The sequence below is a fragment of the Phoca vitulina genome, unplaced genomic scaffold (assembly GCF_004348235.1).
Source record: "Phoca vitulina isolate PV1807 unplaced genomic scaffold, GSC_HSeal_1.0 scaffold4, whole genome shotgun sequence".
Lineage (NCBI taxonomy): Eukaryota > Metazoa > Chordata > Mammalia > Carnivora > Phocidae > Phoca > Phoca vitulina.
The window spans coordinates 8,356,288-8,371,972 of NW_022589707.1; the positions used below are offsets into that span (position 1 = coordinate 8,356,288).

At 45.3% G+C, this 15,685-nt stretch overlaps 1 protein-coding gene across 1 annotated transcript in view; it reads left to right on the forward strand.

Moving 5' to 3' along the window:
- KIAA1549 (KIAA1549 ortholog) overlaps positions 1-15,685 on the forward strand; it is a 140,097-nt gene that overhangs the window by 77,022 nt on the left and 47,390 nt on the right. The window contains exons 11-13 of the mRNA XM_032401288.1: positions 1,873-2,057; positions 10,316-10,518; positions 12,163-12,278. Coding sequence (XP_032257179.1) covers positions 1,873-2,057; positions 10,316-10,518; positions 12,163-12,278 — 504 coding nt within the window. The remainder of the gene's footprint in view (positions 1-1,872; positions 2,058-10,315; positions 10,519-12,162; positions 12,279-15,685) is intronic.

Here is a 15,685-nt window from a genome sequence, read left to right on the forward strand (position 1 = left end):
CAAAGCAGTGAGGAAGAAAAAATAACAAAGCACTTACTTATATATCTTCATCGAGGACATTTCTGATTGTAGGAGAGGTGCCCCACTCCAGCTAAGCACTTCACCTTTGAAAGAAGATTAGTTGCTATAGAGTATGGGCACCTTTCAAGCTCCTTCCCTCTGTTCTTTGCACCTGTTTCCTCAGCTTCCCGCTGAAGACCACGGGATAAGGATCGTGGGATTGGAAGCCTCAGCCAACATCAGGCTCAGCCCCCAGGCAGCTGTAGACCCTGGCAGCCAGGCCTCGTTTAATGCATCTGTGCCTCTCCCAGGGTGTTCTAGATTAGAACTAGGAAGAGCATCCAGTTGTCCCAGCTCCTCGGTTTGATTCTGTCCCTCCTGTATTGTCAGTTGTTATGCAAAATGAGCTACGTATATAGACTCTATTCAGGCCAAATTTAGAGATTAATACTTTGTCCCTTTTTCCATTTCCTACATAGTCTCTGCTCTGTAATTTGTGCTTCCTTCATAATGCTCATGCTTTAGAGTGCTTGCTCCCCTCCCTTGTCACTCTCAGAGGCCTGAACCCACACTTAAACTAGCACCAAGAATCTTTTTTGTTGTTACATCTTTGAGCAGGAACATTTTGATCCCATAGCATGTGCTAACCATTATGGAATATGAAAAGAGCATAAAACTTAGTCTCTGCCCGTGGAGACTGAACTGTATTTGAAAAGACAAGACTTAGAGTCATGACCATATTAATGAGTAAAGTAGTACAGTTTATCAAGATGACATATTTATGTAACAAAATGCTTTTTAAAATAGTAAGGTACCGGGGCGCCTGGGTGGCTCAGTCGTTGAGCGTCTGCCTTCGGCTCAGGTCATGATCCCAGGGTCCTGGGATCGAGCCCTGCATCAGGCTCCCTGCTCAGCGGGAAGCCTGCTTCTCCCTCTCCCACTCCCCATGCTTGTGTTCCCTCTCTCACTGTCTCTCTCAAATATTAAATGAAATCTTAAAAAAAAAAAAAATAGTAAGGTACCGTTTGCTAAGCAAAGGCACCCAGAACAAAAGAACTTAGACAAGGAGGAAACTCGCCTTCTTAGCAGTTTTTATGAAGTGATGATAACAGATGAGAAGGTTGGGCAGAGGAGAGGGGGACATTTTGGTCTGGGGCACTTGGTAATTGGAACCTGAGCTTTAAGAGGAGCTGAGTCCTTTGAGAGGATGAGTACAGAATGAAGAGGATGAGGGCCCAGGACCAGGAGGCAAGGTTAGGGAAAGGAGCTGGTGAAGGAAAGGAAGGCAGAGTGCTTGAAGTATATTCATCCAAGGTCACGGAAGATGGGAGGCTGCAGCAGTGGTCTGGGTGGTCAGGAGGGTGGGGAATGGCAGATTCCGAGTAAGTAAGTTGGATGTCATGTAATTTTAAAATTGACATCTGGTGCCTTAAATCTTGTTTCAGGAGTTTAGAGAGAGACACAGGTGAAGAAATTAAGACAGTGTTTGTAGACTATTTATTGGGATTTCTGATTTTTAGTATGGAAGCGTTTCTGCAGTGAGATTAGGGTGGAGCTAGTAGAATACATGGGAAGTCAGGAGACCTGGAATTAACATAGCTCTGCCATTGGATGAGCCATGTTCCCTTTAGACATGTCAATATGTCACCATGGTCCCTCGGGCATTGAGGATGTAGTATTCTATGTTGTGCTTGTTCACTGCATCACGTTTCTGGCCATCAGGAGATCACAGAGTCTAACCGCTTGACTTGACCTGAAATGACAAGGACTTTCCAGGTTTCTCATCGAAGAAGCCATGTTCCCTGCACAGAAGTGCTGTCAAGTAAGTGAGTGCAGAGGAATTAGTGAACGACCTGTCTTCTTTGTCTGCAGCCTTGGACAGAGTGAAGAGGCCGTCCCCTGAGTCCCAGAGCAGCAACCTCTGGGTCATTGTGGGTGTGGTCATTCCAGTGCTGGTGGTGATGGTGATTGTCATCATCCTCTACTGGAAACTCTGCCGCACGGACAAGTTGGACTTCCAGCCCGACACGGTGGCCAACATCCAGCAGCGTCAGAAGGTGAGGGTGTGACCCCCCAGCCTTCATATGGGCAGTCATATGGGCTGGGGGAGGCTGAGTTCAGGCTCTTGATACTGAAAGCTGGGACAGAAAGCTGATAGGGACATTTTTTGGCTTTAATGGTGGTATCTCTTTGCCTCACATTTGCTGCTGGAACCATGATTCTTCTGTCGTGTTAATTATACGGCAAGAAGATGAAGCTGTATCCGGGCTTAGCAGTGTTATGAGCGCTGAGTTCTACTGTGATTTTATTTATGAAATGATTAGTTCAAAGGTCACATCCATTTTTATATGAATTCTGATCTATTTTAACCCTGGATATTTTCAAAGAACGGGAGCCAAGGGAGGTTTTCTCAGATCTGTGTGTCTATTTCTTTCATACACAGTTCCACTGGACGGCTCCTTTAGTTTCCATCCACCATATGGGAAACCCACTGTCCACCTCGATCAAGACCATTTAATCATTAAAAAAATGATACTTATATGCCTTAAACATTTTAATTTAAATATATGAGTGGGTCTGTATTTGCCAATCTTTTGCTGTACCCTGAGTCTTTTTTCTTTTATATTTTATTTTTTGGACTGTTGGTTTACCGAGAGGATTCTGTTTGGTTTTTCTTGTAAGAAACAATACACCCGGGGGCACCTGGGTTTTAGTTTAAGTCAGTTAAGCGTCCGACTTGATTTAGGCTCAGGTCATGATCTCAGGGCCGTGAGACTGAGTCCCACATCGGGCTCTCTATGGGGCCTGCTTGTGATTCTCTCTCTCCCTCTCAAAAATAAAAATAAAAATTAAAAAAATTAAAAAAGAAACAACACCTATAATGCATCAGCTGCAGTTTCCAGTTTGGGTTTCTTTAGAGAAGAGCAAGCAACCTGAGTGTAAAGTGCTCTAGGGTTTTTTTTTTTTTGATACCCTCCCCAACTCTGTAGTCTTTCAGAGCTAATTCACCTACACCTAACTTGACAGCAGTGTGTTTTTAAACATCTTTTTCATGTTGTACCAAAGCATCCCATTTAGTTTTTAAAGATTTTATTTATTTGAGAGAGAGAGAGAGAGACCGCAAGAGAGGGAACACAAGCAGGGGGAGTGGGAGAGGGAGAAGCAGGCCTCCCGCGGAGCAGGGAGCCCGATGCGGGGCTCGATCACAGGACCCTGGGATCATGACCTGAGCCGAAGGCAGACGCTTAACGACTGAGCCACCCAGGCGCCCCCCCATTTAGTTTTTATAATAATAGCAATTCTCACTTTTATGTTTCAATTTCTGCAATACTTAATTGTCACATACCAGTTTCAGAGCAAAGACATTGACTCTTGGTAAGTATTGAGTTTTGGTTGATCTGGTGTGAGCAGAAACATGCCAAGCACTGAAGAAGAACACAGTAGCTGCGCACATCTAGCACCCCAGGCAATGAGCCGTTACCAAGGGGATGGAGAGTGGGAATCTGTCGACTGTGTGTGAATGTGCACCCTCTGTGGGGCTCACACATTTAGAGGACTCACTTGACTCTAGAACTTTGATAAGAAAAAGCAAGGAAGAGGCAGAAGAACAAGAAGTAAAGGGCTGCCTGTTAACCTTTTAAATTTATTCTGTCTGGGTTTAAAAATTTCTGCCCATTACAAACCTACACCCGCTGAATGAAAAAGTAGGTATTCTTCACTTATTGTACTTTTGTAAAAGTAAATGAAGAGTATTCTTTTTCTTATGAATTAACTGAAAATGCAAAATCGTGACTAAATTGCAAGCTGGTGGTTATCAAGGGTATTGGAAGCATTTTAGACATTAACATTATATTTATTACCTATCTTCATTTATTATTTACAGAGTGTGCTGAGATGGTTTTGTTGTTAGACTAGATAATGCCATGGAAAACCCTGGAAAAAGTGCTGGAGGTACTAAATCATTCGTAGTGTGAATTTCATTGGAATAAGATCAACAATAAGTTTGGAAATGTTTTTGTTCTGGTGAAAGAGTATTGTTGCAGAGAGATTTACCCAGTGTAGATGGTTATGTATTCAGGTCTTTCATGTTCCAGGTTCCCTAACATAAATACTCCCTGTGGAAGCCCATCCGTCATCTGTTACTTCATTCACCTGTCAGAGGATAGCATCCCTTGAGTTCAAAACAGGATACTCCCCAGGTTTTCTCCTTCTCCCACTTTTACTTCTGAAATATCTTCGTGCCCCAGATGTTGCTGTAAATCAGATGGACAGAGTTTCAAATAGAACTTCCAGCCCTTAGGGTTGCTCTTGCTTTGCATGTGCTGGAGGATTTGTGCGTATGTCTTTACAACATGTTTGTCGGAAGGTCTTCTGTGTGGAGGAGTCCCTGAGGGAGTCAGCGTCTTCTGACCCGGGTAGGGGGGCCTGACCTCTGTGACATTTCAGAAGGGTGGTCTTTGGTTTGCTGGCACAGGAACCTACCGTATAGATCTTGTCATGCGTTTATAATAGGAAAAGGATGATCTCTGTTTAGTTTAGAAACAAATATCTCTACTTCACAAGTGTTTCTTCTAAGATTTACCTGGCAGTGGTGAAGGGCCTCTATCTAGCCCATCCCTTGGGACAATTTGAAAACATGCTAGTTTCCCTGGGACTGCGAAAGTTCTTTTTCCTTCTTGTGCGACTCTCTGTTGTCTCTCTTTCTGTTCTGCTCACCCTGCCCCCTGATGCTGCCTTGCTGCTACTCTCCCAGATCCTTGAGCTCCGTAATCCCGGAGCTACAAACATCTGGAAACAATACATGTGCCCACCAAAAAAATCCACACCCCCTACCCCTTGTAACGAGCAGGAAACCTCTTCAGATTGTCTGGGAGTGGATTAGTTTTGACATACGATAAGAGGGAGAGGCCATTCTGTCACATTTTGAGAGAGGGTCCTTTTTTATTTCCAGTCATTAAAAAACAAATCTAACCTGTATCTTCGCTTTATCTGTAGTCTCTTTAAAGTCATCACTGTTGACTGGTATCAGAAAAACTGCAGCTTGGACCCACCTCACCCTGTTGAGGTTCTATGTAAAGAGATGAATGGCATTGGCTAGATGCTGCTGGTCCTGTGAAAACTTGTTCCTTCTGATGGGGACAGTCCACTCTCTGTGGTTGGTTGGCGTGGGACCGTGGTTCCTGACTGGTGGGCACTGCGGGCAGCCACATGGAGATGCCTTAGTCACTGCATATCCATTCACCAAACACCGAGCATTTGCTCTGAGCCCAAGCAGGGCCAGGCCGGGTTGTAAGCCCAGATAACATGCAGTCCCTGTTTCGAGGGCTTCGGTAAGAGAGAAGGACGAGGGACCCGGACACTGACACACAGTAGTGTAGGTCTGTCTAGGCTGTCTTGGAAGCAGGGAGAAGGGGCAGCCACCCCATTGGGTGGTGGGCTGCCTCTGCCTTCTGGAAAGAGGCAATGCTGGGGGGGCGCCTGGGTGGCTCAGTTGTTGGGCGTCTGCCTTCAGCTCAGGTCATGATCCCGGGGTCCTGGGATCGAGCCCCGCATCAGGCTCCCTGCTCAGCTGGAAGCCTGCTTCTCCCTCTCCCTCTGCTGCTGCTTCCCCTGCTTGTGCGTGTTCTCTCTCTCTCTCTCTCACTGGCAAATAAATAAATAAATAAATAAATAAATAAATAAATAAATAAAATCTTAAAAAAAAAAAAAAGAGGCGATGCTGGGGCTGAAGCTCAGAGGTGGAGGAGATGAAGCCAGGTGAAGTGGGCTCAGGTGGAGGGAATGGCCTGTATGTCAGGAATGATGGAGCAGAAGTTGTCTGGAAGGGCACAGCAAAAACTGTGAGGTGACAGGAGGCAAGAGCCAGGCTGGGAGGAGTTGTAGGACGTATCAGGGGTCGGCAATGGTGCCGTAGGTGGTGGGGAGCCATGGAAGGATTTTCAGCAGGAACAGCAGCTTGAACATATTTATCTCTGGAATGACCACTTTGGGAGGCTGTGTGGACAGCTGATCGAAGAGAGAGGCTCCATGGGTGTTTCTCCCATCTCAGCCAAATTCATCTTGTCCCCTGTGGTTGCTCTTCGAGTCTCTGCAAGGACCCCGTGGCACCTAATATGTGGAGAGTTCAGTTCACCTGTGGTCACTTGGTTGCGATTTGCTGTGGCCCCCGGGGCGGGAGAGTCTTGGAGTTCTGCTCTTCTACCTCCAAGACCGCAGGGTGACCGGGGTCCCCAGGGCTGCAGCAGACACAGGCAGTAACTTTGCCTTGTCTTCACCTTCTGAATGGAAACAGCACGGCGACTACGGAGACTTTTTCATAGATCTCATCCACCAAATAAGAAATGGGTAGACAATGCTGCTGTCTTCGAGATGGCAGATTTTTACCCAGGTACCTTTGGGGTTTGCTCTTTGATTTCTATTGTTATCTTAACTGCTCCTTCCCAGGGGTTCAGGCTAACTGGAGTGCTAGAGATTCATTCCATCTTGTTCTGCCTGGGGTTGTATTATATTTACGGCTCACATGTTTTAAAATTCATCAGGCATCTCTCCTGTTCTTTGGCTGACCAGCTTTACCCGCCCGCTCTGACTTGTCGGCGACGTTATTCCAGTGGGGCACGGACAATGGGGCCTGTCCCCTCTGTGACATATTAAAGAGAGAAGGAACAAAAGAACTGTCTCTCCTCAGAAATAAAGGGTCCTAATGGAAATATTGAAGGCACTAATTAATTGTGGCTCTTCTTCTATAAAATACTGATTGAAGCTTATTCTGCATGTGGAAGCTGGAGACACAATACAGCCAGACTTAACTCTAGATTTTTTTTTTTTTTTAAAGAAATGGAAAAACTAGAAAAAAACATTCTGGAAAGTAGGGATGAAACAAAAGAGCTAATTCCATAAGTGGGCAAGGTTTCCTCTAATTTCTTCCTTCTGTGTGTGTTCTAAGATAGCTTTTGTTCTGTGCAGAAGCACAGAGTAGTTGCCAAATTTCTATTGTTGTAGAGGGTGGTGACTCACCCTGCCAGTGAGAAGTGCAAGGATCTAATGGAGATATTTGAAAATGTTAGTAGGAATCAACAGTAAGCCCACAGTGCTTTTATGGACCTATATTTTATTGATGACATATACCCTTTTTCATGGCTCCCCACAAGATCCAGCAAGTTTGGAGCTTCAATTGACTTTTTTTTTTTTTAAAGATTTTATTTATTTATTTGAGAGAGAGAATGAGAGAGAGAGAGAGAGAGAGAGAGAGCACATGAGACGGGGGAGGGTCAGAGGGAGAAGCAGACTCCCTGCTGAGCAGGGAGCCCGATGTGGGACTCGATCCCGGGACTCCAGGATCATGACCTGAGCCGAAGGCAGTCGCTCAACCAACTGAGCCACCCAGGCGCCCTTCAATTGACTTTTTAAAATTGATTTAGTCATCAAATATTTACGGACGGTCTACCATGTGTCACACCCTGTTGCTGAATTATAAAATTTCGTATCTAACTTCATAGCTTTTATCTGATGGCTGAGAATGCTTAGGCATTTATATTAACTGCTTGATATTTCATCATCCAACAGCAATAATAATGCAGCATTTTTGACGTATACATACGCTTGTTTCTTGCACGAACCCGAGAGTCTCTCAGGGTATACCAGTAGTATTAACTCCTAGACTTGGGGTACACTGAATGCATCACAGAGGTAGAGCTGTTTGTATTTTTCCCTTATTCACTTGGAGACCTCTGCTTGGAGGAGACAGTCTGTGGCTCCTCCTTCAATTTTGGTAAAGCAGATCATCTGCTTTGCAAAAGTGATTGTCTCTTGGTCGTTGGAGGCATTTAGTTTCTTGCTGGGAAATACACTAAAAAAGGTTTTACCAAGATTTATTAAATGGTGTTGATGGTGTTGACTCAGTGACTATTGATTATCTCTGTGATCCTTTCATTTAGAGGTAGCTTGTTTATGGAGCTACCATGAGGTGCGGCTGGGTAAAGGCTCCCGTGTGGGTGAGAGGGGCGCCTCTCTTCTGTAAAGCAGAAGGACCCTTATAACGGGAGGTGGGAAAAGGGAACCAGCCCGATGGCCAGACTACAGGCACACTCAGGAAAATCACTGGTAGTGAAGAGCATACACAGAGCTTATCCATCTGAACTTTGATGGTCTTAAAATGGCTGCATGCCCCTAGGAAAACGTACACCCCCAGGGATTCAGGGAGCCCTGCTGAAGATCACAGTCTTGTGGATGAGGAGATAAACGTATCCTGAGTGGTTGGAGGGGCAGGGGAACCAGAGAGGGGCAGGTTTGGGTTCATATTCATGAAAGAGTGTTCCTGAGCCAAGGACTGTGTGGAGTAGCCTGCTCTTGTCACATGACATCATTAATTTAGAAAATACAGCCCACCAGGTCTTTACCTTTTGTTTCCAAGCAACATCTTTGTAAACTACATTTATAGTAAGTTTTGTCCCCCTCTGCTGGCAGAAGTCATTATTGCAGACTCCTTCCCTTGTCTTCACTGATTGTAGACTTGCAGTGCTAAAAAGACCTCCGAGATCACAAATGGAAACCATTGGTGTTGTCACTCATTTGGCATAAAATTAACACGGATATGGCAAAACCTTTTGCTTCTATATAACCCATTGTCTAAAATAACTCCTTAGGTTGGTTTGGCCTTTGTCTTTGACGGATGGACTCTCTCTAGGGGTGGCATACAGCCGGGATAAGGGCTTTGGTTGTGCATGTGGCCTTCATGCCAAGGAGGCCCTTGGGACAATTATTGAAATGTAGTTTAGTTTCCTATACTCTGCAAACTCAAATTAATGATGCATGATTACCCCCCCTACACTTTCAGGGTCCCCACAAATGGTGCCTCACCTTGATTGCCCATAGTTCTCTGTACCTTGAGCACATTTCCTGTGTTGGCACAGGAAGCTAGAAGCTGAGGTCTGGACTCCGTGGTGACAGGGGTCTGGGCTGTGGGTTTGGTGTTGCTACTGTGTATCTCAGGTAGGACTTCTGCGTCCCCCAGTGTGAGGGGTGGGCTTTTTTGAAGACCCCTTTCCCCTTCCTCCTCGTGCCCCCAGTACTTCTGTTGGCCACTGCTTTCTAGAAATTCTGTATCCCCTTGCCTTCTATTACATTGAACTTTACAAATTCTTTTTTTTGAAGTCATCTATTTTTTGCTTGCCTCCTTTTCCTCCTTTGAGCCCCAAACTATTAGATGTTCCCCAACATTTTATCCACAGACTCTGTTTTCATCTTGAAAAATCTGAGGAAAAAAAAAATCTCAGGTCCCCTACCTGTCATCTTCTGTACAGATTCTCTCAAAGTCCTGTCTCCAACCTGAGATTTCCCCCAAGCTATTGTCCTCCGTGTCCAGCTACACGGGGCTACTCTCCTTTGGAGCTTTTCTGCCATCTCAAACTAAGCATGTCTAAAGTGAAACCTATCTTTTTATCTCCTCAGGTTACCATTCTTTCATGATGAATGTCCCTTCCCCCGTTCAGGATGCCTGCCTATAAGTCATTCAAGTCATCATTGGCTGCTTTCCCTTTCCCTCCTTTGCCTCTTGTGTCTATTTTTGGCTTCCAGATCCTTCAGCCCAGTCTCTAGAACGATTCATTCCTTCCCATTTCCATTGCTAGGGTTTAGGGCTCAGGCTTTTGTCATTTTTTGCATGGGTATTGTTGGCCCTCCAACAGCCCTGTGTGTCCTGTCTGCTTGGATTTTAGAAATCTTCCTCTTCAGAAATATTTAGTGGTTTTCTGCTCTAGAAACTGGCATTTGGTGTTGGCCAGCCTTCTCTCCCTCCCCACATTCTGACCCTTCTAGGTCAGCTGATGGGATCTCTTCCCAGCTCTCAAGTGTTCTCTGGTGCCTGACTTGATCTAGAACATCCTCTGTGTAGCTGCCCCTTTTCATTTCCAAGTTCTGCCTGTCCTGTGAATCCTGGCTCAAGTCTTCATTTCTCTATAAAGAATATCTCACTCGTGCCACTCTCTCTGGAACCGCGTGATCATGCTACTGTGATGGTGGGTCAGGCAGGTATTGTCTTGTGATGTCTTTTGTACTACGGTCTAGGTGTTTGATCCTGTACTCTTCTTTAATCTTTCGCAAGTATCTGTCTTTTCTGCAGACTCTAGGTGTGAATGGCACTGTGCACACAGCCGACGTTTTAGAGATGCTTGTTGAATTAGAATGATGGGATGGCAGGCATGATCTCTGGTCAGAAGTCAGCACTCAGCAATCTTGCCAGCTCTCACAATCCCTTTTTACCGTCCTCAGATTTCAGATTGACTGTCTTCGTTTGTGTGTGTGTGTGTGTGTGTTTTAGTTGCAGATCCCTAGTGTGAAGGGCTTTGATTTTGCTAAGCAGCATCTGGGTCAGCACAATAAAGACGACATCTTGATTATTCATGAGCCAGCACCACTGCCGGGACCGGGACCGGTGAAGGACCACACCACGCCCTCTGAAAACGGAGATGTGCCGAGCCCCAAGGCAAAGATCCCTTCCAAGAACCTCCGTCACAGAGGAAGGTTCTTATCGGGCTTTCTGTATTGTTCCCTATCACAGAGCATGCTTCCCTTCTCAGTTTTGTCAGTTTCCAGTGTCAGAAGAGCTGATGGTGAGTATTCCCTGGGTGTGCAGCCCGGGAGACTGGCAACAGCTTGCCAAAGTCCACGAACCACAGGGCTCTCGATCCACTCCAGTGGACCACCAGAGGCGGCCAGATGCTTTGGTGGTCCCACCTCCGAGACTTGATTAGGTCTTGCCTAGCTCGAGTGGGTTATATTCTGGGGTGATCGTTCTGGGCCCTCTGGAGATGATACCAGAAGTAATGTCTGAAAAGTGCATGACACATAATACACACTCAGCCTGACTGGCTTTGCCTTCCTTGCTGCGTCTGCGGGTGACTTTCATCACGTCCTTTATTCTTTGCTTGCTTTCTCTCTGGCCGGCTGTGCTGTCACCCTCGTTAGCATGTTTCCACAGACTCGGCACTGCCTCCTCCCTGCCCAGCTCCCCATCCCCACTGTCTTTCCATTCCTCCTATCAAAGGGAAGCAGGCCGAGGGCTTCGTGTTAACACGCCACCTGGAAGTTCCCCCTCACCCTCTGATCCTAGGAGAAGGGCTGTAGCTCCGTGGAAGTTCAGAATCAGGTTTTATGCAGCTGCCTTTAGATCTCAGCACAGTCACTCTAGGGTATGGAAGCCTCAAATTATCAGCCTGCCTTTGAGCTTTGAACTCCAAATCTTGATTTCCTGCGAGGAGGGAAGAAATGTGTGATCATACCAACATTTGAAATGCTGTCACAATTTCTACCCCAGGGGGTTCTGGCCTAGTTTTAACAATTTAATGGATGTTACACCATGATCTCTACAAAAGAAAATGAATTATGTCGAGAGATGTTATTTGCTTAATCATCTTGCAGGCTAAGAATAAATCAAATCACATTAAAGACTGTTGAATATGTTAGTATAATTTTGCCAAGTTTTTTTTTTTTTTTCTCTTCCCTTGGTCGTCTCATCCTAAACATTTAGATGCAACATTTCAGTGGTCTGCATGATTAATGTAGGACTTTAGCATCCCTCAGGGGCACCGAGAGAAGGGGTGCTAACAGGTTAAGGACTTTCATTAGCCTCCTGCAACCTGGTTCTGTGTCACCCTTGCTTTTGATAGACAGATTCAAAGCTCAGGGGTGATCGTTGCTTTTGTGTTGTAAGTATAGGCTTCTCCCAGAGCTCTGGGGTTCTGTGGGGGTGACAATAGGACCACCCTGGGTTCCTAGGGATTCTGCAGTCCCTGTTGACCGGGAACCAGGCCTGAACCCCAGATCTTCTGATACAATCTATGCCAGACCCAGACTACCAATCCAGGGCCCTGGTAACTGTGGGACCGTCCTCCAGTCTGGCCCTTAGCTTCCTGACATTCCTTGGAATGCAGCCTGCTGAGCCAGAGAAGCCACATGATACTGTCTTCAAGAGGGGACCATGTGCTAGCAACGTGTTCCTTGAAGATGATTTTTGGGAACTGTCTCATTTCTGTCTGTTTTGCCTGGAAACCTGACTTCCACATCTAAATTGATGTGACCTCTCCCCCCCCCCCCCCCCCCCCCCCCCCCCCCCCCCCGGCCTTTTCTTTCTTTTTCCTAATGTTTGCATTTGTTCTGTGACTGCAGAGTTTCTCCCTCGGATGCTGACTCTACCGTAAGTGAGGAGTCCAGTGAGAGGGACGTGGGAGACAAGACGCCGGGACCAGTGAACGATGGCCAGTCCCACAGAGCCCCACAGAGCGGTCTGTGACTCTTCTCATTCCCCACGTTCAACATAGTAATGATGAGATTCCAATAGGATAAGGTTTTATGCTACTTCAAATGCTAGACCCTAAAAAAAAAAAAATCTGCAGTGGAATACTCATCATCTGTATGGTGAATTTCTCAGCATCGACTGTCACTGTCTAATGTCGTCCTAGTGTCTTCGTTGAGGCGGGAGACCGTGCTGGAGGTTAGGGGTTCACTCAAGTATGTTTTGAGGTTAATAGCCATGTTCCATTCTAGTTTAGAGTCCTAATGGTTTTCCTCTCCGAAGAACAGGAGGACCCAAACTAAAACCAGAGTCTCAAAAACTACCTCCAGAATTTAGTGACCTTCTTAGGATCCAATTCTGAATTTTTCTCAGCTGTCACTGCCAGGAAGTCATTTATTTATCATGGGTCCAAATGCATTCTATTTGGTCCTGTTCCTAGATCCTTCTTCCCACAGGTAGTTCAGTGAGACCGAATGGTAGTCTGTGGCTTTTTAGGCCAGGTCTGAAATGAACTTCATGTCCATCTCAAAGGACTTTACTGTGGAGCTCGTGCTCTGTGATCAAACTAAGCCCACAGGTCTAACTAGACTTAGGGGCATTTTTTGGTGTGATGGCAAGGTAGTTTGGTTTTAGTTTAACAGATTCCGTAAATAAATGTGCGAGTACAGCTCTTGTATTTGTTGGAGTTTTATTTATATCTCAGGACTGTTTCAGTAATGCAAAGAAAAGTGGGATGCTCAGGATATTATTTTTAATAGTAATTTTTATACTTAAACATTTGTCATCACACATTTCTTTGTTTGAAATGCTCTACAGAGTGAATCGTATTCTATAAATGAACAGATTCTAGCTAGAAGCCAGAGGGCCTGATCTGTCACCGTCATGCGTGTGATCTTGCGAGTCCCTCAGCCTTTGGGGCTTCTGTGGGACTAAACTAGCTCATTTCTGAAATTCCTTCCAGCTCCTTTTTGATGTTAAAGAAAACCCCCTTAGAATAAGGGAAGAGTTTTTTCTTTGGATCCAGTTTCACAGAATCTTAGAAGTTATTTAGCACCATGGTAACAGGTGCTCTGTTTCAGATAGACAGGACTAAAATCTAATTTTGATTCCAGGAAGGAAATATATGAGGGGGGAAAAAAAAACAAACAATCGGTTCTGGGGTTTCTCTGTATCTGTTAATTGCTTATCTGAGAAAATCTCGCTTTTAGTTCCCACATTTAACTCCTGACAGTTTTAGTATATTTTGCATGGCTAACAAAAATCAAAAGTCACTATCATCGTATATTCAAAATCCAGGTAGTGAGCATGTGAGGTGTGGGACTGAGTTGCCTGTGGAAGGAGGCAAGTGTGTTAGATGTTCTTGTGAGTTCTAGAAGCATAGCTGCTGCCATTATGATTTGGAGAGACACCACAGTGTGCACATTATTTTCATGTTTTAGAAAGATGATTTTCTCACTGTAAATATCAATTCACTTGGAAGATTTTATTTATTTCTGTAAAGCTTCCATGAAGGCATTTTATTGCTTGCGTAGAACTTAATTAAATACCGTATAGAAAAGATTGTGAGTTTGTAACCCCTCCTCCGTGTTGCCCTGGGGCCAGTGTTGCCTCTTACCACAGCAGGTGGCATGGCGCCGGGTCCCCTCTGACTCCTTGGCGAGGCTTTCGATGGATGTCACAAGTCATCTGACATTTCCAGGACCCACATGGCAATATAGCTGATTTGAAAAGAGCTTGTTTTGGTTTTGGTCTGTTAAAGGTTGTGCTTTATTCCCTTCCCAGCTGACTGTTTTTGGAAGGCAGCTAGACCATAATGCATATATGACCGCCCATGGATGGACCCTTATGACGTTATTGACTCAGATGTCACTGTGTTCATGGTTATCACGGTTTTAGAATAAGTCACGTCACTACCACGGGTTCCCTTTAGCAGAGCTGTCAAGAGTGAGATGAGATAGGGAGGTGACGTACCTTCCTCGGGTGAAGGCAGAGGCCTTCAGACCGTTACTGTGCCACCACTGTGGTGTCCTTGCATAATGTCACATCCCCTTTCCTTCTGTCACCAGGAATCCCCCAATAGGTAAGGACTGCGAAACACGGTGTGCACGGGTGTGATTTTTAAGGAGTTGGAACTTCATTAAGGAGAATTCCACAAATTCCGAATTCTAGAACGGAATTCTTAGTTGGAACTAAGCTGACATCTACCTTGGCATGTGCTGAAGAGTTTGCAAAGAAGGGGCGCCTGGGTGGCTCAGTCCGCTGAGCGTCCAACTCTTGGCTTTGGCTCAGGTCGCGATCTCAGGGTCCCTATCTCGGGCTCCGTGCTCAGTGGGGAGTCTGCCTGAGTATTCTCTCCCTCTGCCCCTCCGCCTGCTTGCTCGCGCACTCACTCTCTCTCTCAAATAAATAAATCTTAAAAAAAAAGTTGGCAAAGCAAATTAATAGTTTTAGAGAGATTGCAGGGCACCTGTGTTGACTACCTGTCACATCAGTGTTTTTCAGATGATTGTGGAGTGCTTGTTTATGAAATGATTTGAGGTCATAAATTAGAATTCTTTGTATTGCGGCAGATCCCCAGAGGCCTCTTTGAGGTAACACTTTATGAACTTAGCTGAGATGACTGGTCGTTTAGTCCTGCATTCAGCAAATGGGTGCTCAGGGCCTGTGGTGGGGGAGGCGCTGGAACAGGATGAAGAGGGAGAGAGAAATGGAATCCCTGCCTCACAGGATATTAATGGGGGCCACGGGCCTTACGGATGATGCACTTTGACCGTATTCACCTATAGATAATGAAGTTCATATTTCTTGAGAAGTGTTCCATTGCTTCAGCATTTTAGCAGTGATCATTGCCCTTCCCTCTGTCATTCTGCTTTGTCAACGTTATCCCATACTCTAATTTCTATAATTACAATTTTTTTTTGGTTTTGTAATATTTGAATAGAAATGGGTTTTAATCCAAAGTCTCTAACTTACCTTAAGGCAGATTCACACAGATTAATCTCTGTGTATCGAGTTGTACTTTCCATTGGTTATTGTTGTCCAGGTTGTTTTTTAAAAAAAATAAATTATGCAGTACATAGCAAACAATAAAAATAACCCAGTTATAAAATATATATTTATATATATATTTTAATAAATACATATATACTGCTGGGTTCCGAGCAGTTTGGAAGCTTGAGGATTTTCTGGGCTTCTCGTGCGTCTCTGGTTGCAGTGGTGAATTATAGAGTGACGAGCCATGACCATGGCTGGGGGCTGGAAGGGGCACAGACAGGAGCCAGTCACAGGCCTGCAGCTCCCAGGTGCCCAGGCAGGCAGATAGCACTGCGGGGGGGGGGGGGGGGGGTGCATTCTTCCTTTGTCATCTGTGTGTCCTGGTCTTTTCACCTTCCTGGA